Genomic DNA, 25,478 nt, shown 5'->3' on the forward strand with positions numbered 1-25,478 from the left:
CTTGACTTCCTTGTTCAGAGGCACTTGAAATCATTTTCAATGTGTTCCTATATACCATGGAGCAATTCCACTGTTGCTTTCCCAGAAAAGCGTTAGTTTCTCCTGGATTCCTATCTAGGAGAATTAGTGGAAATCCTTAGACACAAAAATGTTCAAAGTTACAAGTGGAATGAATAGCAAATTGGTTCCCCAAGCAGGTGTCAGACACTACATGTACACCAGTATGCTGTCATAATCGTTTCTAAACATTGACATGAAGACACCAAAAAACAAAGCACTGAGCTCAAAATGCTACTTCTTAAGAGGTTGTAATTTCTGGAAGGATCTCATACCAAAGCAATTCTATGCAGCCATGCAGGTACATGGCTGTCGTGACCTAAATATTGCCTAAACCTCAGGACACTTGAGAACACATTTTGCCTCTTCCATAATCAATAATCTCTACCATTTCGTTACCATCATGTTGGGAAAACTCCAACAAATTCTCTAGGTGCATTTAGCTTCTTAAAAAAGTAAATAACCAGAGCAAATTCCAACTCATACAATGTCTTGTCTTCTAAGAGACAGACATTTTACATCTTATTCCATTTTGAGTAAGCTAAAACTGTACTATTTAAAGACCTGTTGCTTCAGAAGGCTAAGACCTTTTGTAATTCAAATAACCAACCTGAAAGGTAAGCTAAGCCTTGAGAGTTGTAGCACATCAAGGAAAGGTTCATTCACAACCCGAAGCTGAACAGACACATGGCATGTTAACATTTGAGTTTTGTGTAATTACTCCCAACAATGCAAGAAGTCCATAAAAAAAAAAAGGAGACAGTATAGGCTGCCATATGAGTTAACTGACAGATTACAAGGCTGTGGCGCCTCAAATTTTTCAGAAAAGAAATGTAGGCTTTTCATGACCAGACTGTATGAAGCTATGAAAGACTACCAATCCATAGCCATACACTCCATATCTGTGGATTCAAACAATCACAGACTTTAAAGAAGAAAAAAAGAATTGAGGACAATATTTTGCAGCTGGGTTTAAGAAATGACTCAGAAGACTGGAGTGCTCTTTCAGAGGATCCAGGATCAATTACCAAGACCCAAAAGTCAACTCACACTGGAATCTCACACCCTCTTTTGGCTTCCTCAGGCACTGCACATACATGGTACACAGACATACATGCAGGCAATCACCCATACACAAAAATAAAAACAATAAATCTTAAAAAAAAAAAAACTCTGTTACAGTGCTCATTTCCTAAACAATAAGACAACATAGCTATTTCCAGACTCTCTGCTCTGTGTTAGAGACAAACTAATCTAGAAATGCTCTAAGGTAAACAGAAGGATCTGCACAGGATATTTGTATTCATCTTGGACCTCACTCTATTGCCCAGACTGGACTGAAATGAAAATTCTTCTACTTTGCTCTCAAGCAACAGAGATTACAAGCACAAGACAACATGCCTAACTATACAGTTCCAAAGAAATGGCGCTTCTATGATCTTTGGTATCTACAGGAATCCCACAACAATTAGTCAAGGGATGCCTATACCCTAATGTGTCTGCTGGTTCTGTGGCCAAATTTCATTGCATGAATTTTTTTTAAAAAAAGGAATGGGGGATGTTATCCACTGTGCTACTATTTGGCTTTTAAAACTATTATTATTATTAAAATGCAGGTGCTCTGGCGAATGTATAGTAAGTACCACTTGTGGAGGTTTTTAATATAACTGAAATTTCATACGCTGGCTCTATACCAAGCAGAACTGAGTATAACACACAGATCTGGCTTGGAAGTCTTCCAACTGGGGCTGCACTGTGTAATGCGTGCAGTTGCCCTGTTACCATCAGTCCACACCATACAATTACAAAATGAGGCCACTAACTGTAATAACTTAGAAGAGTGACCCATGTAGGTGGGCAAATTTAGTAAAACTGCCCTGTTCATGCTAATAAAACAGTGCTACAATTAACTAGAGCAAAAACAAACAAAAACACCTCAGAGAAAATAACACTCATGGACAATTTTAGTCTGGCAAAGACATCACTAAGAGCAAGATGGGTCAGAGCTGACAGCACAAGCAGAACAGGATGGGGCTGTTCTGTTCTAGTCCTGCTGTCCTTGCTGACTGAGTAATCACAGAAACATTCTGCCTTAGTTTCCTCGTCTACTAGGCAGAGTAACAGCAAGACAGACAAAAGGGTCTTTACCATTATCTGCCTTATTAATTAGCTTCCATGCATAAAATCATTCAAAAATTTTGAGAGATTTTTAGGGGAGAAGAGATCATCTCTGACTACAGAGCTAGCTCCAAACAACATGGACTACATGAGACCCTGACAACAACAAAACAAAAGACATGTATGTAGGTAATGGTGACATGCTTTTGGTCCCAGCACTCAGGAGACAGAAGCAGGCAATATCATACCTGTTATGAGTTAGACATAGCCTAATATAGCGGAGATTCCAAGCCAGTTAATGCTCCGCAGTGATATACAGTATGGGGACACACATACACATATACATTCTCCCACGAATGTGCACCCACACAGGAGCAAGCAAGTGGTGACAGACAGCCTCCCTACGGAAACATGACTCTCTCAAAGAATCTCCTTCATCCTTCTCCAGAAGAGAAGAGGAAATACAAGATAAAGTGTCTGGTGCAGAACCCCATTCCTACGTCAGGGATGTGAAATGCCCAGGATGCTATAAAAATCACCACACCACAGTCTTTAGTCATGCACAACAGTAGTTTGTGATTTGGCTGTTCCATTATCCTCTATCAGTGCATAGGCAGAAAAAAGCATGGCGGACAGAAGGATGTTCCTTCAAGAGAAAGCAGCGCTGAAAGTATGCTGATTAAGATTGGTTAGGAACCATCCAAATAAACACATTTTGGATGAGGTAGGGAATGAGATTCATTTATTTATTTTTATGTATGTGAGTGCTCTATCTGCATGTACGCCTGTATGAAGAGGGCACCAGACCCCACTAGAGATGATTGTGAGTAACCGTGTGGTTGCTGGGAATTGAACTCAGGTCCTCTGAAATAGCAGCCAGTGCTCTTAACCACTGAGCCATTTCTCTAGCCCAGGGAGATTGATTTTTAAATTACTGTATTAAACATATTTGAAAAGGGCTGAATGAATTTTAAAAGGTAGATAAGAAGCCATACCAAGTTAAAGATGGTGATGATCAATCTTTTGAGAATACTCTGAACATGCTATGAATACAATGTAAGCAAAATTCACTCAGAAACATGGGGAGGGGAGTGCTGCTGGAGGGTAAAAAGAAAGAGATGCATGTCCTTTGAACTTAAGAAGTAATGAACACAAAATTTTTCACTGGAAAATTGTTAAAGAGAGGGATGCTACTGAGAAGCATCATGAAAGTTCTTTTAGCTTGATTCTCTCATACACAGCCAGTGACTGTAAACTAATAGAACACTTTAGAAACTGGCTGGCAAGACATCTCAGTGGATAAAAGCCCTTGCAATACAACACTTATAGCCAGAACCCATAGTGGAAAGAGAGAATGGACTCCTGAAAGCTGTTCTCTAATCTTCATACATGAGTGCCTATTTGCACATATTCAAACCACACATGCACAATTACACACAATTATAGGATGTTTTTGTAAAATGGATGCCAACAAGTCAATGCCACAGTTCAATAATATCATACCTAGAAGTTAATACTAAAAATGAGAAAACAATTCATTTTGTGACTATTTCTAGTGTTTAGAAATAGTGTCTAGTGTCCAGTGTCTATCTTCTGCTCTTCGGGTCATTGTGATTTGAGACCTTTCTTTAACTCTCAGGCCACATCAAGATGGCTTCCAAAACTATTCCTAATGAAAAATCACTCTTTTGTAGTTGACTTGGTACTACCCCCTGACTCCTGGTCTTAGAACTCACCCACCACTCATAGATTAAGTGCCACTTGAACTGAAGCAGATGGGCACTCACATTTTGTAGACCACAGGATTATGGAGATAGACACACCATACTGCTTGGTTTCTTCAGAGACTTCAGAAAGGTCTCCCATACATCCATCCACATTCCACAGAAACATACAAAAGTCTCCTGGTCCAACAATACATTGTAGAACCAAAGAGTAGAAGATAGGTAATGTGCTATAAATACTAAAGTCATTTTCTGCTACACCCAACAAGATAAAGCCACCTTACAGGGTGTGTGTGTGTGTGTGTGTGTGTGTGTGTGTGTGTGTGTGTGTGTGTGTACATTTTGTCTGCATGTATGTATGTTTGTGTACAATGTGTGCCTGGTACCCTTGGAGTACCAGAAAATAACATCAGAATCCCTGTAACTGAAATTACAGATAGTTGTGAGCTGCCATGTGGGTGCTGGGAACTAAGCCTGTGTCATGTTATCTGCAACAACAGGTGTTCTTAACCATTGAGCCATGCCTCCAGACCCACAAAATCCAAAAACTCTTACAAAGCTCAAAAAGGCCCAGCTTTTGAAGTACTCTGGATTTGAGATTAGTGATGTTTAGCCAGAAAAATATCCAAAATATTCCAAAAAAAAATAAAACACTTCTGATTCTGATTATTTCTGGTAAAGTATACCTAAATCCATACTCAGTTATTAACAGAATGAAAATTAAGATCCAATGTCAATGTTCCTTCCAAAACATTCAAAAGTTTGATGTATTCAATATTGCTTGAGATGGCTAGAATCCAGGAGTTCTGGCTTATTAATATGACTTGACAGATTTGTAATGTGAATGACTACAAAGAATACCCTCTTTAAGTTCTAAATAGCTGTTCAAAATAGGACCTAAGGTTTTCCCTTCAAGGTTTCATATATCAATCAGTTGGACATTCTCCATAGTTCCTTTCTCCCTCCAAATGAGCAGGCACCTTTCTCATGCAGTAAAGGTCAATTCAAAGTCAGTCCATATTCAACCACTACCACCCCAGGCAGCTCACAGATCTTAGGGGCAAGCAATTGTGCACAGTGGTAGGAGCACCTGCTAATTTACACCATCCGTGGGACAGTTCTTTCTTACCCATGCCATGCAGAATAGCCTGGTAGGAGAAACCAAAGGCAGCTGGGTCAAAACTACAGTTCTTGATCTTAGAATGGATCCTGATTTCAAGATGCTGACATCCAGACCATTGGAATGTTGCACACTTAATCTAACGTAATTTCCAAGTGGTCTGCTTCATGGTGCAGCTACTGTTTTATGGGGAGAGCATCAATTCTAATCCCCCTTTGCGTGTTTACTTTCTGCTAGGTACCAAAGACTTCAAATGAATCCTCATTAATCCTGAGAATGCCACTTTTACTTTCTTAAGTGGAAAAACCATTAACAGGGGACAAATAGGGCTTTCTGCCTTCTGTGTTCTTTGAATCTGGGCTGAACAATCTTTTCGAAGACTGAAAATATGATCCTCTTGCAATTCCTCATGACCTGGGCTGGCAATGGGTGGATGAACTATTCTCTACACTCTGCCTCTAAATGGTCTGTACTCATAGTTCCAGGGCCCTGAACACAGACAGCTTCACCTGTATCTGTCTTTGATACATAGATAGGATTATAAAGATGGCTTCTTAACCCAAAGCAGGCCAAGATAAGAGCAGATTACTCCTCGAGCAATACTCCTAAATTTCACTGATTTGCACAGAGAGGTTAAGAAACTAGATTAGCATGCTGCTCTCCACTACCAACAGCAGCCACTTGATGGCAATCTTAACCTGTTCCCTTGGAAGTCTTCCATAAAAGGAGACCTTGGGAAGGCCAAAGGAACATTTGTGGACTGCACAGTGTGTAACTAACAGGCTGAATAAGGCATCTCCACTTTGTCTGAGTGTGTAGCAAAGGGTTAGAAGGAGAGGAAAGCAGGAAAACAGGTGATAGTAACCTCTCCCTGGAGTCCAACCTCCAACCTCCACAGGGACTGGTGCAAGCAACTGCATGCTGCAAAGTTCTTCCATGAGATAGCTCAAGCAAACAGAAACCTCACAGAACAATGCATGGTGCCTTCACATACAGCTGTCTCCGAACAACTTATGGATGAAGTCAAGGGGGCTGAGAGACGGATGGTTCAGTGGTTAAGAGCACTTACTGCTCTTCCAGAGGACCCAGGTTCAATCCCCAGTACCCACATAGCAGCTCACAACTATCTGTAATTTCACTTACAGGGGTTCTGATGTTATTTTCAGACCTCCAAGGATAACAGGCACACACTGTACATGAACATACATACATGCAGACAAAATGTCTGACACCCTCACAGACATGCAGGCAAAACACCAATGTACATAAAATAAGAATAAGAAATTTAAAAGAAAGAGCATTTTAAAAGGGGGGGGGGGATCGAGTCACAGATGAAAACAAGCAACAATAAGTCAACAGCACACTCCTGCTCCTATCATAACACAGATATGAAAAGTAAACCAGTCTTACCCAAAGGTAGGGACACCTATTAAAAATCAGCCTTGGAGACTGCAGAGACAGCTAAGTGTTAAGACCAAGGCTGCTCCTTCCAGAGGACCCAGGGTTCAATTCCCAGCACCCACAAGTCAGCTCACTATTGTCTCCAGTTCCGGGGCTTCTAACACCCTCACACAGAAATAAATGCAAACAAAACACCAACGAACATTATAAAATAAAAATAAATTTAAAAATTACCCTAAAACTCTCCCTATTTAAGAAAGAAAAACAAAACCTATGAGCACCTGAGGAGAAGGCTCTCTAGTCTATGCTTGTTAAAGGGAATATAAGACTGGAAAGATAATCCTGTAGGTAAGGGTACTTGCCACCATGCCCCATGACATGAATTCAGTCTCAGAGAACCAACACCCAACATGACCTCCACATGTTCACCACAGCATGTACACACCCTACTCACACTCTAAGTAAAATAAAATGTATAAAATTTTTAATAAATGAAAAGGAACATAGCTTCTATTTTCATTGGCAGGAGTCTAAGAGAAAGGGTCCTCAGAAACATGGCAAGGAGATGCCATCAAATCATAAACAAAACCTGTTTTAGAGTGGATAATGGCACATCATCCCCATAGGATTCAACCTTAACTAATGAAAGAGCTTCCTTGCTCTTGGTATCTGTTTATGAGGAGAATTCAGGCACAGAATTAAAAGTCGGTATTTCCCACAGAGGGAGACTCAGAAAGTGACAGATCAGAGACTTTCAGCTCATCTTTAAAACTGTGGAACTTTACAATAGCAAGCTGACCGTCTTTTCCAACACTGGACAGAAATGGTGTAGACCATGAATATAGAGTAAACCCACTGGGTAACAGCCAGGGTCATATGCAATATGGGTAAATCGCCCTCATCAGAGGCTAACACGATACCATAGAATTATGCCCACTAGTGTGGCACATGCCCTAAACATGTCTAGAGAGTCTGTATGCACTAAACTGTCTTCTAGACAAAGCTGGGGATACAGAGACTTGGGCAATATTAAAGAAGGTAGCAAGATGCAATCCCATGGAGGGAGTCTTTGGCAACAGAAGGGCCACATTGCAGGAAATTGAATCCAGGATCGTCTTACATGTATTAAACAAGTAGTCCACCACCTCCCTTCCTGAAACCCAGCCTGCCAAGTAATGGGAATTCAGAACAGGCATATGCCACGAAGCCCAAATAAGATGCAACTTTTTTTTTTTTTTTTTTGGTTTTTCAAGACAGGATTTCTCTGTGTAGCTTTGCGCCTTTCCTGGAACTCGCTTTGGAGACCAGGTTGGCCTCGAACTCACAGAGATCCGCCTGGCTCTGCCTCCCAAGTGCTGGGATTAAAGGCGTGTGCCACCACCGCCCGGCTAAGATGCAACTTTTTAAAAGACTCATTAATAGGTATGAGTCCCTATTTGAAACAACAGAATAAATTACTGGGTCTTACATAGAAAACTTCAGATCTCTCCCCAAGAGTCAAATCAGCAGTGAGACCCAAAGCATGGAATGACACAATCCTAGAAACATGTCAGGAGACCATGTAGAAAAGGGGGAAGGAAGGGAAGGGTTCAGTTGGCTGATTTACCCTCAAGGATGCTCAGACACAGGTGACCATTCTCAGATAGAATGGTGCAATTTACAAAACAGCTCATGTTCCCCTCATCCTCTCAACTTCCTTGAATAAAACAGCTATATTTTTTATGAACTTTGCATGAAGCTAAATCTGAGGCTATAAAAGGATACAAAATCTACAAAGTACAGCAGGAGGATAGGTGAGATTTGGCAACAGAAGAGATTAAGAAATGGAATTGTAAATTAGGGGATTTATGGATTTCAGGGTGATTTCCCAAAAGTATATCTAGCAATCACTCTGCTGCCTTTAAAGATACACCATATATAGGACTTGAAACATTTAATATGGCTCAAACTTGAGGGCGATGGGGTTCACAAACACAGCAACCTGACAAGGGTGGACTGTGGTAACCCTGACGGTAGGGAAAGCACTAGCAATACACACATCATCAGACTTCAAAGCACTTCCTATAGTAACAGTATCACTTTACCAGAAGAAACACTGAGAAGCAGATCCTATTCAGGAACTACCTACCTCTAGGTCTGAATAAAGAGCTGTCTAGTGACCCCAAGGGGCTTTTGCCCTTTATACACAGGTTGAACAGAGATAATGGACGGGAGGTGCTAGTAAAAATAGCTACTAAACAATCACTGCATAGACAGCAGAATTTCCTCACCTCAAATGCCCAAAATTTCTCCTCATATAATCTCAAAACTACAGAATTTTCCTTTTAGGGTCACCTCAGGCACCAACCCAAGTTCCCACCACATAAGTTTCCACATCAAACACTGTATGCCCTGGAGGGGTGCTCAGCTACCCTGCCTTCTACACTAATTCTCTTTGCCTGTGAATCTGTTTCTCCTTAAACTGAGAGATTTCATCCAAATTAGAACAATGACTTTGCAATGAATAAACACCTTGTTACCTTATCAGGAAAATGTCACATAAGCACAAAAGAAAACACAAAGTGTGCTGGCATGAAAATTAACATAATCTGCTATTGAATTCCAATTGTCACCAACCTTGTGTCCTACCAGCCAGTAATGGGGAAGAAAGTTTTTATTTCTTGTTTTGAAGTTGTAATTCTCTAATGTTAAAATGACTACACTTAGGGAAAAGCCTGTGCCGGTCATAAAGAGAGGCAGGAAAAGGCTTTCTTCCCACCATGAAGAGGTCACCTAACAGGAACAGTTGCCAGTGCAGAGTCTAGATTCAAGGCCTCCAAACTTAAGACACTGCTGTTGTTCTAGCCACCCACTACAGCATCTTGTTATGGCATACCACACTGAATAAAACAGACTTTCACTACAGCAGTCCCTCCTCATTGCTACCATACTCACGTGCATCCTCAAGGCCAGGAGGTGTATCACTGGCCTAATAAAAACAAATTAGCAGACAAGGGCAGAATCTTGTTTGTTTGTTTGTTTAAACAGGAATTGACTATGGCCTCTAGCCTCCACATGAGTGGGGACACACACAGAGGCTCCCTTAGAATGTCAGCTATCCAATTCTGAGGCTCACATTCTAACACTGCCAAGTGCCTACATAAACAGCAGCAAAGGACACCTTTGGTATCATGGCACTTGCTGCTCCAGAGATCTTCCCAAGGCATGTGGGAACCCATGAAGAATCATATATGTTCCAACAAAGACAGACAGCAGTGTTGACAAATCCCAGAACAAGTATAACTCATGGAAGGTCAGAAGAACTGAAGGGCCAAGAGAGATATACTTGGGGTAACAGAAAAGGGGTTTGGTCACTGGTTATATGTGCATTTATCAAAACTAAACTCCTCAGGCTATACTGAAAAAAAAAAAATCACTAGAAGTAAGGTAATCCCTTAATTATATATACACAGCCAAGACCAGCAGTCAGGGCTCCTAAATCCAAATCCTGATCGGACCACCCCCCATCTACATGACCACATGCAGTGATCTACATGCAGTGTGAACTGCAATGTACCTCATACCTCAAATGCTATGAGAGCAGAGATACTGGGCCTGATAAGCACACCTCAGAATCAGCACATCGGCTGGCTTAAAACTTGTTTTTTAGTCTCTCCCTCCCCCACCCCACCTCCAAGACACAGTCTCTCTATGTAGCTCTGGCTGTCCTAGAACTCAAAGTGTAGACCAGACTGGCCTGAAACTGTCTGCCTCTGCCAAGCTCTGGAATTCAAGGGCGAGCACCACCACTGCACATCTTGGTTTAAAGTTTGTAATGGCCATGTCTGCTTAGAGCATGGAGAAGAGGAGAAGCAGAACAAGTTATAGTACCTGCACAGGAAGGAGGTCTGAGCAACTTGGAATCGGGGTAATAATGCAAACTGAGATACTATGGATATAAAAGTCAGGATTGGGGGTGGAGGAAGACAGTTGTTTTGGCCTCCGCAACTATTATTTACTGAAAGGGAAAAAAGGTGAAGGGAGAGCAGGTAAGATAGTGGAGTCAGTTGACTTTGGAATAACTTAAGTTCATTGGGCCTATTAAAAACCCCATATGTGTTTGTGTGTGATTCAAGTATGTGGATGAGGCAGGCAAGTGGCCACACAAGTCTGGAGTTCAGAAGAAGCCAACCATTGCAAAGGTAGATGAACAGGCAATCCAGTTGTGTGGAACTGGATTTGAAAAATTAGTATTATTAAACTTGCCAAGTAGCCTACATTACATGATACAAAAAGAACAAGAAAAGTCATGTTCCAAGATGATGTAACAAAAGCTATAGAACTTCATATGCTAATTTTAAAAATTATTGAAAAAGGAACAGAAACATTTACTTCAATAACAGAGTATCTGCCCTTCCCAGCATTAAGGACAGAAGAAATAAGAGAGGGCTGAATTCTTTTTGTGGTAAGACAGGGTCTTGGCTGGTCTGGAACTCACTTTATAGACTAGCCTGGCCCCAAACTCAGAATCCTTCCTGCCTCTGCCTCCGCAATGCTGGATTAAAGGCATGTACCAAAAAGAATTTTTCCAATAAAGTTAAGACAAGATAAAGGCACATGAAGTACAATGTCAATAGGGTTTTTTCCCCCCAATCTGAGAAAAAATCAGAACCATGCTTTGTATAGTGCTGAGAAAGATAAATAAAGGAGGAGGAGATGTCATTTCTAATGCTGTCTTAAAAGAGGGGGAGGTAGAATGACTTAGTATACTAAAGGAGAAAAGGATCCTTCAGAGGAGAAACTTCAGGTCTAACTAAAACTCCAAACTCCACTGGAGTTCCATCCTCTTGATATCATATATGGGATTTTAAAAGGTAAGAGAGAGCAGGAAAAGGATGAAGCATCTAAATTTCCTTCCTGATGACACTACCTGAGCAATTATATGAAAATGATGACATCATCAGCAAGAAGGACCAGCCTTAGAAAAGTGACAAACTAGGAGAGCTGAGAGTGCTGAAGGACAATGGGTCTGAGACAAGTTGTGACCACAAACAGAAACACAGTAACCCCACAGGCCCTTCCACATAGGATGCTTGCTCCAGGACTGTAGTGATATTCTTTTGTACTCTAATAAAACTTGCCTGAAGATCAGAGGACAAAGCTAGTCACAGAGGTCAGGCGGCAGAGGCAGAGATCTGTTTGGATCTCTGTGAGTTCAAGGCCACCCTAGACTAATCAGATTAATCCAGTCTGAAAGAAAGAGAGCCAGGCAGTGGTGGCACATACCCTTAATACCAGCACCTGAGACCTAATGCCTTTGCTACCAGTATTTAGGAAGCACACACACACCTTTAATCCCAGCACTAGAAAAGTTGAGATAGGAAGTGAAATGTTTGGGCATATAAGTCTTGAGGAGACAGGAATGAGGTGTGAGGAAACAGGAAAGAGAGGCCCTTTCTGCTGAGGACTCAGGAGCATTCAGTCTGAGGATTCGTGGAGACAGGATAGGCTGAGGAGTAATGAGAGCTAAGAAGTGGCCGTGTGGCTTGTCTCCTCTGATCTTTCACCATTTACCCCAAATCTGGTTCCAGGTTTTTATTTTAAGACCATTTCGGACTGCTTGCAACACAGGACAATTGGGAAGCTTGGCATCTCAATGTCATTTAAATTGATTTTCTAGTTCTAGTCAGTCTTCAGCATATCCATGCCTTCCAATTAGGCTCTTCATCAAAGCTCAAAAGTTTCTGTCAAAAAAAATTGATCTATAAAAAAAAAAAAAAAAACTTGACCCTTCTCTCCTTCTCTAGCAATCATTAATTTCCCATATCCCAAATCCACAGTCGAAATGTGTACCGGCCATGCAAATCTGTCATGGCAGCTACCTCAATTCAATCACTACTATCTGGCAGAGCTCATTTTCTAGTCCCGACCTCTGTCTGTCACTAACATCATCACTTTCATCCAACTCTGATTCTTTGATTATGAACCCTAACTCATCTTTCAAGGATCCTCTGCAAGGTCTTCAATGCAGCCTTTCCTGGTTGTTCACAAAAGGGCTTTTGACATAAGCTGACTCCCTGCTAGCCTAGTCTTGCCAGACACACAGGCCCCATGTTGATTTCTGACCTAATTATCTTATAGGAACCTTTTTTTGCTTCACTTGATTTTAGTCACATATATTTTTTTCATGTTAAAATATGAATCTTAAATTAAACATCCCTTTATGAAGAGAAAGATATCAGGGCTAGGGATGTGGCTCAGTTGGTAGAATGCTTTCCTAAAACGCATAAAACCTTGGATTTGATTCCTGGCTCCTCATAAATCCAGGCATAGTGAAGCATGCCTGTAATCCTAGCACTTAGGAGGTAGAGGCAGGAGGATCAGGTATAAGCTCAAAGGTAGCCTGGATTACAAGAGACAGGCAAAGAGAAGAAGTAATGAAGTATCTCTTTACAGTAAAATATGCAGCTCTGTATGTAAACAAAGATTATTTTCAACAAATATATTTGTTTTTCAACTATGTCTTTTGTTTTATCCATATTTTCTTTTACATAGTATGTGTTTTATACATCTCAGGAAACAAAGTATTCCAGAACTTTCTGTTTTGGGTTTGTTTGTTTGTTTGTATTTTGTTTTTCATATGGAAATCCAAACTAATGTGAAAGCTGCATATATATATACACACACACACACATACATACATACACACATCCCCAGGTGACTGACTGCATTTGTATCTATGACTAAACAGAGAGGGTAAAGAATTGGCTATCAATTCAATTACAAGATACCAAACACAGTCACCTTAGTAAATACCAGCCCCTTCCTGAAGTACTTTTCCTAATTAACAATTTCAACCTATCTCCTCCAAAGCTGAGTAAAGTCTAAAAAACTAGAAAGGATATCAAGAAAGGGTAAAACCAGGCAATAAAGGCTGAACAAAATGACACATGGGATATAAGGGTAACAGGAAAAGAGACTAGGAGGTCTCATGGGGACAAGGGGAGATAAGGGACAACAGGAGGGTTGGGAGAGGTAGGGAGTAAGCACTAAAACTTCATTTGAAAACATAATCAGGATATTTAATAGTTTGTCAGCTCAGTAATTTTTAATTTGCCAAAAAAAAAATTACTTTGAAAACAAGAGTTCTTTTATGAATTCTTGTTGTTGGAATCTTATCTTTATGGAGGGTTCAAAAATTGTTTCTATTTATCTAAATGTTAAATAAATTAGATTAAATAGTAGTCTAATCCAGAAAGCCTGGGTTTGAATCATGGCACTATTGGGCTCTAGTTAGATAAGCAAACTGCTACACCATTCTGAGGGTATAGTTTTCTCATCACAAAAGTTTGTTCTGATGACTGAATGCACTAACCACAGCGAAAGTCTTCCAACACTAACTGTGAAATGTGAAGATTAGTCTAGTTATTATAATTCCTGCCCACTGCAAGAGTCTAAAGAATGAGATCCAACATCCATTAAATCTATTCAAAATTATTTTGCTGGCCAAAGGGCTTGCTGATAGGAGATGACATTTATAGGAAGCAAATGAAATTCAAATACAGCTAATAGCTCCCCTCTCTTACTGTGTAATTATGTGTACTCATTATTTGTGTAGCATGTTATTATTTAAATGTCCCTAATTTTAGCCCCAGCAGGCCAAGGGCCTTCAAGAATGGCCAAGGTCCCAGCCTCTGCAAGCTCTTTAGAAAACCTTTGTCGTTTCATTACATTCAGGAAAAGTGGCATTATCAACAGTAGAAAGAAGGCTCACAATCAGCAGATAGATCTTAACATTGCCTCACCCCTCCACACAGCTACAGCAAAAACCTGCAATGATGATGTTAAGTCATGAAGTCAATCCACAACACTGTTCAAAGCTCTTGTGTGCTTCCTTTCTTTAACGAAGCAAAAGCTTTCAGTCCTTGTCACTTTGTGAGCAACCAAAGCAAGATGGATAGTGAACACAAATCTTATGACATAAAAATGAGGTCTCTAATATCTTGTGCCCTTTTAAGTTATTACATAACCTGTGGACGTGGGAAGGCTGAGCTCAGCTTTTCACACACATGCTCCTATGCAAGTCTTCTATATTAACAGCAAATATCCACCCAAATCCTTCACACAAATGGTGAGGGCAAAGGGGTGCTGCCTCATCATTCCAGCATGCCACTGATATAACAGAAGTTGCATCAATTTGTCTTTAGAGGAAAATTATGTCAACCACATCCCAATGTAAATGTGAAAGGAGTACTGTTTTGGGTTTTTTAATTGAATTTTTCTAAGAAATTCCTATAGAAGGAACAATAATCTGGAAACATCTTTGTTTAAAAAATGGCAGAAGAATAAAGCATAATGCTATGTTCAACATAACAATTTCAAAGATTTAGTGTTGCTTCATGTATTCTGTATTGTAAACTGTCATCTGAAATCAAAGTTACTTAAACTATAAAGAAAAAAAAAACTCTACCACATGTATATTCAACAGACGATTTTACTCAGCTTCAAGATGAGGTATGAGAACTTTAAAGGGTGTAATGGCAAAAGACTTCCAAGCTACAAGGTATGCCCACAGAGCCAGGTCACAGAAGTCCTCCAGACACAAGATGCACATAAAGAAATCAAACAGACTGTGCTAACACCCATAGGACAGGCACAAGTTTGCACGCCAGACAAGGTTCCAGCACTATAAGGGGGAAGTGGACATGGTGTCAACTAAGAAACTAACTGAAATTGATACGTAACAAAGGGGGGAAGTCAGTTCCCTCCAATGGAATACCACTGGTTATACCAACTCCAAGGTAGGCTCCTTGCCCAGAAGTGGTTTTTCAGAACAAAAAAACTGTCTCAATGGATTCTGTGGTTTTTTTTTTTTTTTTTAAATAATCTTTCTACCTCCCCTTACTCCATAGCCACCTGAGCCTGAGGGGTAAAGGTTTGATGAAAACATCCCATTTTAGGACTATGTGTCCATATACACCTTTTAGCTTAAAGATCTTCTGCCATTACATGCCTTTTTTCTTGTTGGCCTTTTTGTTTTGATTCAACTGGGGGAGTGTTGTTCGTTTGTTTGAAAACATAGAGGGAGAGTAAGAGAACAAACTTGGGTGGGTAGGTGGGAAGGATCAGGAAAGTGGAGGAATGGAAAAAATGACCAAAATAATTTTTTTCAACTAAAAAAAGGATAAAACACAGCCCTACTTCCAGACACATGACCTCACCTCCTAGTAAAGTCCCCTCTTAAATGAGCAATCTTAAAGCTTTATAACCACCATATACATTCATAAAAATAAAAACTGAAAGTAGAACCATTTCACCTTGTGGCTAAGAATTAAGAAAAAAAATTTTAATGAAATGTGTGTATAAACACATGTGTGCAGGTGCCTACAAAAGCCAGAAGAGGGTGTTGGATTCCCTAGAGCTAGAGTTACATGCAGCTGTGAGATACACCAACATGGGAGCAGAGAACCAAGCTCTAGTCCTCTGACAGAGCAATCAATCTCTCCACTGCCCACCACCATTTAAATCAACAGATTCCTTGCTTCATCACCACATCCCCGTTAACCTATTCCCTAACTACATATGACCTATAGAACAACAAAGTGTTTCTTTCTATGGGCAGGCTGTGCCTACTATCGGAAGTGTTCTGGTTTAGATGTGCTATGGCCCCCACATAGTCTTTCTGAACGTAAGTCCTCACATGGTGCTAGTGGTGCTGTTCTGACAGGCTATGGAAGGAAGGGGATGGAGCTTTTCTAGAGAAGGGCACTGAGGTTTCATAGCCTGGCTACAATTCCTGTACATTCTCTACTTCCCAATGTGGATATAATGCGACCAGCTGCCTCGTGTTCTTGCTGCCATGCCTCCCCATCACAATGAACTGAAACCCCTGGAACTGTGAACCAAAATAAACCCTTCCTACCTTCAGTTGCTGCTGTCAAATAACTAAAACAAGCATCATGCAGATCTAAGGGATCCACAGAGAACACACACAACATGCAATGAGAAGTCACTCAACATCAAACACGAATGTATTTGTATCATCCTGTGTGGTTGATTTTCTTTGGTGGGGAGGGGAGAGATGTTGACTGAACCCTATAGCATAGTATTCTTGTTAAGTGGAGAAAAGCACAGCACCCTCACAAAAAGAGTTATTGGAAATCCTATTTTCTGGCTCTTCCTTATAAAACTGCCAAACTTTGCACAGCATAGTAGCTACCTTCAAGATTCTTCTGAGGAAACTGGAGTTTTTGTTTTGATTTTTTTTTTTTTTTTTTAAGGTTGGGATGGTTGCTGCTGAGACAAGTTCCTCTTTATGTAGATCCAGTTGCCCTTAGAAATCACAAAAAAAAAAAAAAAAAAAAAAAAAAAAAAAAAAAAAAACAACCACCCAAGTGCCTCTGCCTTCCTGTGTACCAATGTGTCAGGTTAAAAACTGTTTTAATTGTTAAATAAAAAAAGACAAAACGAACAAATAGAACAACAACAACAACAACAAAAGAACTCAAAAGCCCTGCCGAAACCTGATCTGGTCTTGGAAAACTGCCTGAATAACATTTGTATCTATGACTAAACAGTCATAAGAAGGAGACAGTGGCGTATTCACAGCAAAAACTGTTAACAGTATCTTCAAGCTGATTAGGTCATGGAGAAGGCTAGCAAGAATACTAGCTGCACAGGCCTGGGATCAGAGTTTGATCCCCAGAATCCACAGGAGGTGGCAGGCATATACAATTCCATCAAACCTATAAGCAAGATTGGAGGGAGAGGTAGAAACTGCCCAAAATATCTAGCCTATAGTATGTGGCCCAGCAGCCACACAAACAGGAGAGACCTTGCCTCAACAAGGCAGAAGATGACAACTGACTAATTCCCAAAATTTGTCCTCTAACTTCCATATGCACAAGCCCCAACTGTATTAGAATACTGTTTTAAGGTGTGTTACTTTTGTTGCTGTTGCATTTGTTTAACTCTGTGAAACTGTGTCACTGTGTCTGTGCAAAACACCTGGCCAATAGCAAAGCTGGAGAAAGAATAGGTGGGGCTGGCAGGCAGAGAGAAAATATAAAGGAAGAAATCTGGAAAGAGAGATGGAGAAGGAGCCAGAGAAGAAGAGGACATCAGGGGCCAGCCACCCAACTACACAACCAGCAAACCACAGAATAAGAGTAAGAATTACAGAAGTAAGAGAACGGGAAAAGCCCAGAGGCAAAAATTAAGATAAGGAAAGCTGGCTAGAAACTAAGCCAAGCTGCTAAGGCCAGGCATCATAGTAATAAGACTCTGTATGTGAAGTTATTTGGGAGCTGGGTGGCAGGCCCCCAGAAAAGTGTAAAAAACCCCAAAAGCAACCCAACACACTAATGGAAATTCAGACAGGCAAACAGAATAGACCGAATGGATGGACAGACAGACAGACCGCCATGGTGGCACCTATCTGTAATCCCAGCATTTGTTATGCAGAGGGAGGACCACAAGTCTAGAGTCAATGTAATGATAAAAGCAAAGTGCCCTGACAAAAACTTAACTTTTACTATCACAAAGTCAAAGCTAAATTTAGCCAGATAGTTAGCAGTAATGGGTGATGAACAAGTTTGTGTTCATTTATCCAAATAATACCATTATTAAATCCTGGAAAAAATTCTAACTTCTTTTTATAACACTTAATATTTCCCAGTTAGGAAAAATATTTCCCAGTTAGTTACTGAATTTATGACAATCAATGAATAAATTAATAGTGCTTTGGCACTGCCTGCTACTCCTGGATAAGATAACATACTAAAGTAAAGCAACCTCTATCTGCAGCTGCTACTCCTCTACTCTTGCTCTGGAATCAACGCTATTCTTCCTTGACACTTCATGCCTGAACACTCATAAATTCAACAAGCAAAATACTACTATGTTACATTAAAATAATAAAGCACCATGTCAAATATTCAGAGAGCTTAGAGTTTACTGTATTGGAAGCAAGAAATGGAAACTGGTTTTTACAGCTTACATAATTCTCCAAATACATGTTGGCTCAGATGAGCAGAGGTAATCAAGAGGACACTATATAAACAGGTAGAGTCATGGCTGAAGACATGGCTCAGGGGTAAAGAGTGCTTGTTGCTCTTCTGGAGGAGCAGAATTCAATTCCCAGAAGAATCCACATGACACCAATCTTCTCTAGCTCCAGTTCCAGGGGAAATGACACCCTCTGCAGCCTCCTCAGGTACTAGGCATGCACATGGTGCTTAATACATACAGGCAAAACATTCATACACATAAATTAAAAAAATAAAATAAAATGGTATAGTTATTTTGGTGTAAGAAAACTCCTACGTGAGACAACCCACGAGGCAGGGTTTGTGTCTTCCTTCAAGTTACCCCAACATGGGTTAGAACATGTTGGGTAACAAGTTGGGTGCACAATGGAGTTCACAGAGCTGGTCTTGAAAAACCCTGCCATGGCGCTCTAAAAACAAGTCAACAAACAGATCCGCTCTATAAGTACAAGTTCAAACAAAAAACCATCGAGTACTCCGTTTATAAATAAGGCAAACAAGACTCATCTCAAACATGATGGAAGGTAAGGAGCAACATCCAAGATTCTCCTCTAACTTCCATGTTTACACAAATATAATCATCATATACACATGGGGGAGGGGGGGTTGTGGGGAAGGGAAGAAAGAACAAGAAAATTGGAAGCCATAAGTGAACTATCACTTGACACCTGGTACACTGTATGTGCTGATTCCCCTGTGTCCAAAGTCAAACCTTTAAGACAACAACAGGGTCTCTTCCAGTGGCTCTTTCTTTGCTCTTGGTCTCATACAAAGTAGAACATAAAAGATTCCATAATCTTTAAGAAATATGGTCTTTAAATCTTTAAGATATATAAAATGGACTATGGAATAAACATACCACAACTAGAAACAGACAATGAAATGGTTTTGATAGTTCTAGCATTATTTGTTCAAAAACCCTACTGAATGACAGAGACAGAGAAAGCAATAAAAGTGGGAGCCAGTTCTCTCTGGTTTTTCAAATCTGTTCCAGAAATACAGGAAGAGATTCTTTTGAGATTAGGGCTTCTAATCATTGTACACCTATGTCTTATAGCAACCAGCCAGGCCTGGTCAAGGATGACAGCAGGGGTGCTCACCAGACTGGTGGCACAGCCCAAGGAGTAGTAGGTTTTTAGGTTATTTCTTATACATAGGGCTCCACATTTCAACAAGATCATTAAAGGGGTCTGTGCACATACTGTGTAGAAAACCATGGAAAGGAGGGGTGGGGGATATTAACGTACACATTCAGTTCATGACCTCCAAAACAGACTAAGGCATCTTCCCAATTCCACTTTGCAGTGCACAAAGGAACATGAAAATAAATCTATAAACTCAATACAAGGCCCACAATATATATTCATACATTCTTGCATATCTGGCAAGCTCAAGCTGTAAAGCACCCACCCAAATTCAGAACAATGCAGCAAACACAAAAAGATCATATATTCAGTTTCTATTGTGAACTCACCATTCACTGATTTCAGGCTCCCAGCAATGCCTTCCCCATGCTGCCTTTTCTGTGCATTCTTGAATTCCTTCAGAGACAAATAAAGGACTTTCCGTACCACTCTCTCCTCTGACCATGGGATCCCATCGCTGTCATCCTGTGGAAATGGAAAGAGGAGTTACTGAAAATGAGGCACACAAATTTCACTGTAAAGGTAGTATTCAAACTGGGTAGGGTGGGCATACCTTTAATAATACTTGGGAAATAGAGTTAGGTGTATCTTCATGAGTGTGAAGTCACCTGGGCCTACCATAGCAAGGACCTAACCAGTCAGAGATACAGAGTTAAGAGTATTTATTTGATAAGTGTGTTTATTTTGGGAGGAGACAGGTTCCTAACAAAACAAGTATTAAGGTCCGGGCGATGGTGGCGCACGCCTTTAATCCCAGCACTTGGGAGGCAGAGGCAGGTAGATCTTAGTGAGTTCGAGGCCAGCCTGGGCTACAGCGTGAGTTCCAGGAAAGGCACGAAGCTACTGGAGTATAAAGTGGCAATACATTCCTTCTTCACAAATCAAGCTAATCTTCCAATGAAGGAATGCAAATGTACCCCAACACCCACATAATTCACTATTAATAATACTGAAGTTGCATACTCCTAGCAAAAATCAGAAAACAGTTGTCATCTCCAAAACCAGATGTGCAGCGAGTTAGACCACATATAAACTATATTACACGTGTGTGTATTACATTACATATGTGGTTCTCTTTTGTAAGTGGATTAGATACTGTACATTTTAAGTAATAAATAAGAGGACCTGAGAGGAGAATACTACTGTGGGGTGTTAGGGCACAGCCCTAGGTTTAATCATAGAAATAGTATATGGAATAAGTGGTATCATATGGAAACTAGAAGAAATGCCTGTTCAGTTTAGTTTTCAGCAAAAATTCTGCTAGCTAAGAACATTCAGAGGTTCTTTTCTATTGACCTCTGCACTTTGCTAACCTAACCAGGTGGTGGTGGTGGACGCCTTTAATCCCAGCGCTCAGGAGGCAGACCCAGGTTGATCTCTTGAGTTTGAGGCCAGCCTGGACTACAGAGTGAGTTCCAGGAAAGGCGCACAACTACACAGAGAAACCTTGTCCCAAAAAACAAAAAAGATTTAAACATTTTTATATATCCATTCACCTGGAGCTTCTCAGGCACTTTGGATGATTCCTCTATGAAAACAGAAAATACTGATGTATAGGTAAAAGCAGGCAGGATAAAAACAGTTGTGTTTGCTTCTTCCATCCTTCTTTCTGCTGGAGCAGAAGCACAATAGCTCAGAACTGTCATCCAGGGCATAGGGGTTGTATGAAGGACTTGGGTTTTTTATTACCATCACAAAACAAACCATGTAAAATCTCCACTGGCCTCAAAGAAAAGTCTTGTCCAGCTCTTATATTTCTATACTCTGCAAACTACTTCTTAGAAAGAAATCCAACCACATAAATATTCTAAGCCCTACATAAAGCTGCACTCTTTCTTGTGAAGCTTCAAGATTTCCTGTAGCAGCGGTTCTCAACCTTCCTAATGCTGTGGCCCTTTAATACAGTTCCTTATATTGTGGTGACCTCCAGCCATAAAAATGTTGCTACTTCATAACTATAATTTTGATAATGTTGTGAATCATAATGTAAATAAATCTGTATTTCCAATAAATAGTCTTAGGCAACACGAGTAGAAGGGTTGCTTGATGCCCCTTCAAAGGGGTCCTGACCCATATGTTGAGAATCAATATCCTCCAGTAAAGGAAAAGCCCAAGGAAGGAAGCAAGATACAGTTTCTCCCTCACCCCTGTAGACCTGCAAAAAACGGCATTTCTGTTATGGGGCAGCCCCTTTACAGGAAAGCAGCACATCCTGAGCTCTGGGCGGTCCTTACAAGAATGCCTAGACACTCACCAGGATGGGATCTGGGGTTTGACAGGAGTCAACCCAACTCTGCACAATGAGCAACTGCTGAACTCCAATGGGTTGTAGGTCACCAGGGACCTTCAAAATCATAACCAGAACCAGAAACATAAATGCTTTTTAAAACCAGACCCCATTTGTGGAATTCAAATAAATCATGTGGCAGATGATGTGGATACACAATATATGTAGAGCAAAATGTGGATGAATGTTTTTTTACAGCAACTCTCCCGAGTTTGCAAACGCAAGCTCCCCTAGCAGATTACCTGCAACCAAATGATAGTGCTAACTATAGGCAAGAGATGAGTGTTAGGCTAAAAATCCACCTTTTAAGCAGCCAGGACCTATTTATTAAAGCTGTCAGGCCAAATTATATTCCCTACCATCACATTCTCATTCTTTTCTTTGTATCTCCAGAACAAACTATGACTATTATTTCCTCCATCAACAGTTTATAAATCACAAAGCCCCAAAATAGCTCTAAGTATGAAACTCCCAGGAAGATTTTCTACATTCTGTGAAGACTGGAGCCCTCCCTCATCCTGACTCAGGCTCTAGATGAGAAAATTATACCTCACCCAACTGAGGTGTATTTAAAATATAAACCATGTGAGATGGAAATGCATACAAAGGAAGCCACATTCAAGGTTGAGTTACTGACACCAGCAGCTTCATTACACCAATAAATACTGTAAACAGGAGATGCAACCTACAAATGACAGATTATACAGTTTCAAATAAAATCTACACACATGCAGACCTCTTGTTTTATAATCGACATAGCTGGTCAAGACTAGCCACTGTAATAAACTGCCTGTGCTGGTTAAGTGAGGATACAGAATATTCCAAATATCCCTTCACAGTTGCAGAGTTGTGGTGACCCGCTGCTCCCTAGCAATGCAAGGTACACAGAGCAAAGGTAAGCAAGCCTGCAGTACCCACAGCCAGCCACACATTCTGCTGTGGCCATCCCCTCATTCTGAAGTGCCATAGAAGTGCTATAGAATCAGGACATAAACCTGAGAATATAAAAGTACTAATAAAGGGATTCCTTCTTATTTGTCTACTCACTTTGCTCACCCTATTTTTCCATTGCCCAGCTGCTCAATCTTAGACAATATCTACTGTGAAGTGCCTGAAATTATGGCCATGTTGATTATTTAATCCACCGCTACCTTCAGCAGTGATTAATACAAAAAACTACACCTCTCATTCAACAACCCTTTTTACACACTACCTTCACCTCTCTACCCCCATCCACCATTTTAAAGACCCAAGTAAGACAAATGTAATTTAATGAGTCTACGACGGTACTTCTATCCCTAGCTCTCTTACCATCATATCTATACATGTTTCTGTTCTTCTATATCTTCCAAGAGTCTCATGTTACACTCTAGCCCCAAACCATTTATCAAATGAACATGAAAACATTCCCAAGTCAGTTTTTAGATCCAGTATTTCTGTCTCAGTGTTTACTATGCTGTCTTGTCCATGATGGGTAGGTAACATGGCTCTCCCGCCTTTCCAGATAGAAAGTATAGTACTGAAAAGAAACCCCACAAACCCAAGCAATGTGTCCACTTCTAGTATACAGTGCAAATGGATAATGAAGGGGTTTTCTTTTCTTTAACTACCATGGAACAATCTTAAAATATTATTTTTAAAGAGGTGGGGGACAAGTGATCAGGAAGGAAGTAAATCTGTCATATGGTCATAATACTTTCTACACACACGCGCGCACACACACACACAATAGAATATAAAATTCGCAGCTGCTCCATGTTCTCTAACAAGAATCCCAGGAAGTTAGTAGAGTTATGGAGCCATGGAGGTGGCTCAGAGGCTAGATGGCACTTGGCAGAACCTATAAAAAGAGTGAAAGGAGGGAAGACTGTCATCTGACCTCCATACATGTGCTGAGAAGAATGGAATGACAAATGGACACGTGCACATGAAGAGAACAAGAATTAATAGAGCAAGAATTAATAGAGCAAGAATTAATAAGTACATATTATGTGCCTTTGAACAGACAGAGTAAACAATTCTCCAAAGTGCACATCATATAAGGAAGAAACAAAAATACACTTCTGCCTCCTTGCAACTCCAACCACATGGACCTAACCAGACAGTGCTGTGAACAAATGCAGATCCCGATTCTGTGTAGGTCTCAGCATCTGCACCCTAAACAAAATCCTCAACAGACTTCTGTGTACAATGGTGCCCAAAGCCATGTCAACCTCATACTGGGTATTTCTATAATACAAGCTAAGAAACTAGTGAGCAGTATATCTAAGATGAAGGCTTCCAATGCTCATCTACTGTTGCTACTGTGGTTGCTGAAACTACAAAGTCCATATTAACTTAACTAAGAAATCTTCCCTTTGACTTCTCAGTGATCACAAAGCACAAATGGAAAGAGGCACAAAATATCACACTCACTCTCTCTCACCTTTGTTTTGGTTATGCAACACGCCATGAGTTGCCTTTAAAATTTGACATCTTGGGATGAAATATATCCCGTAGACTCTGAATTCTATGCCAGTGGGGGACTAATAAAAGCATGATCCTGCACCACAGCAGCACTGGAAGATCTCATGATGCCTGCAGTTACTGGAAGGAGGTGCAGCAAAGAGTTTAATCTTATTGTATCACAAGACAACAAAGGATCATATCCAGCAAGTTATCACATTTTCTTCTTGCGCAATCTCCTACATAATTTTGTGCCAGTCTCCCCACACTGACAAAAAACATCTTTTAAATACTCCCAAACAAAGAACAAAATTTTCAACAGAAAACGTGGGTATACAGGAATACAAACCAAACTTTTCTCTAACCATGGTAAAAATCACTTTTCTTTCTAAGACAGACATATAGGAACATCTCAATTTAAACAAAGACAAAAACCCTGGATAGCGGTTCAGTGGCTGTTCCAGCTGCTGCTTTCAAATGACAGCCAACTCTACAAAAGGGACCACCCATGACTTCAGCTTGCAGAGCAGGTACAAATAACCTCCTTGCAAACTTGAGGAAAGTCGATGAAAAGTGGTACTGTCTGAATTGATAGCAAGGTCTAGCAGTGAGTGTTCACTGATAGCCAGGCAGACCTTATTTAACATTACCTACATTTGTGATTGTGACTTCTCTGCTCAGCTGTCCACAAGCCTAATAAGACTTGCACTGGCTCAGCAGTTAAGAGCACTGACTGCTCTTCTTCCACAGGTCCTGAGTTCAATTCCCAGGAACCACATGGTGGCTCACAGCCATCTGTAATGAGGTCTGGCACCCTCTTCTGGCTTACAGGCATACATGCAAGCAGAACACTGTATCCATAACAACTAAGTAAATCTTAAATTTAAGACTTGCACTGAAGGTGATGGTACGACAAAACTGAATGAGAAGACAACAAACTAGAAAGGCTTGATGACCATTTCCTACTCTCCTCTTCACTGATGACTTTAAATTAGTATCTCAGACACCTGCAGCTAAATCATTCTACATAAGACAATGCCAGCCTGTTCCAACCACAGTTTGAAAAAAAATGAAAGCATTAAATAAAAAAATGAATAAAAAAAAAAAAAAAAAAAAACGGGGTGGGGGCGACAAGTTCACCTGGCACTAAATAAA

General features: G+C 40.4%; 1 protein-coding gene across 3 annotated transcripts in view; it reads right to left on the minus strand.

Annotated features, from left to right (window-relative positions):
* Jarid2 (jumonji and AT-rich interaction domain containing 2) overlaps window positions 1–25,478 on the minus strand; it is a 186,656-nt gene that overhangs the window by 78,595 nt on the left and 82,583 nt on the right. For all 3 annotated transcript variants that reach the window (XM_059263106.1, XM_059263105.1, XM_059263107.1), the window contains one exon: window positions 19,921–20,056. In XM_059263106.1, coding sequence (XP_059119089.1) covers window positions 19,921–20,056 — 136 coding nt within the window. The remainder of the gene's footprint in view (window positions 1–19,920; window positions 20,057–25,478) is intronic.

Source organism: Peromyscus eremicus, chromosome 5 (genome assembly GCF_949786415.1).
Source record: "Peromyscus eremicus chromosome 5, PerEre_H2_v1, whole genome shotgun sequence".
NCBI lineage: Eukaryota > Metazoa > Chordata > Mammalia > Rodentia > Cricetidae > Peromyscus > Peromyscus eremicus.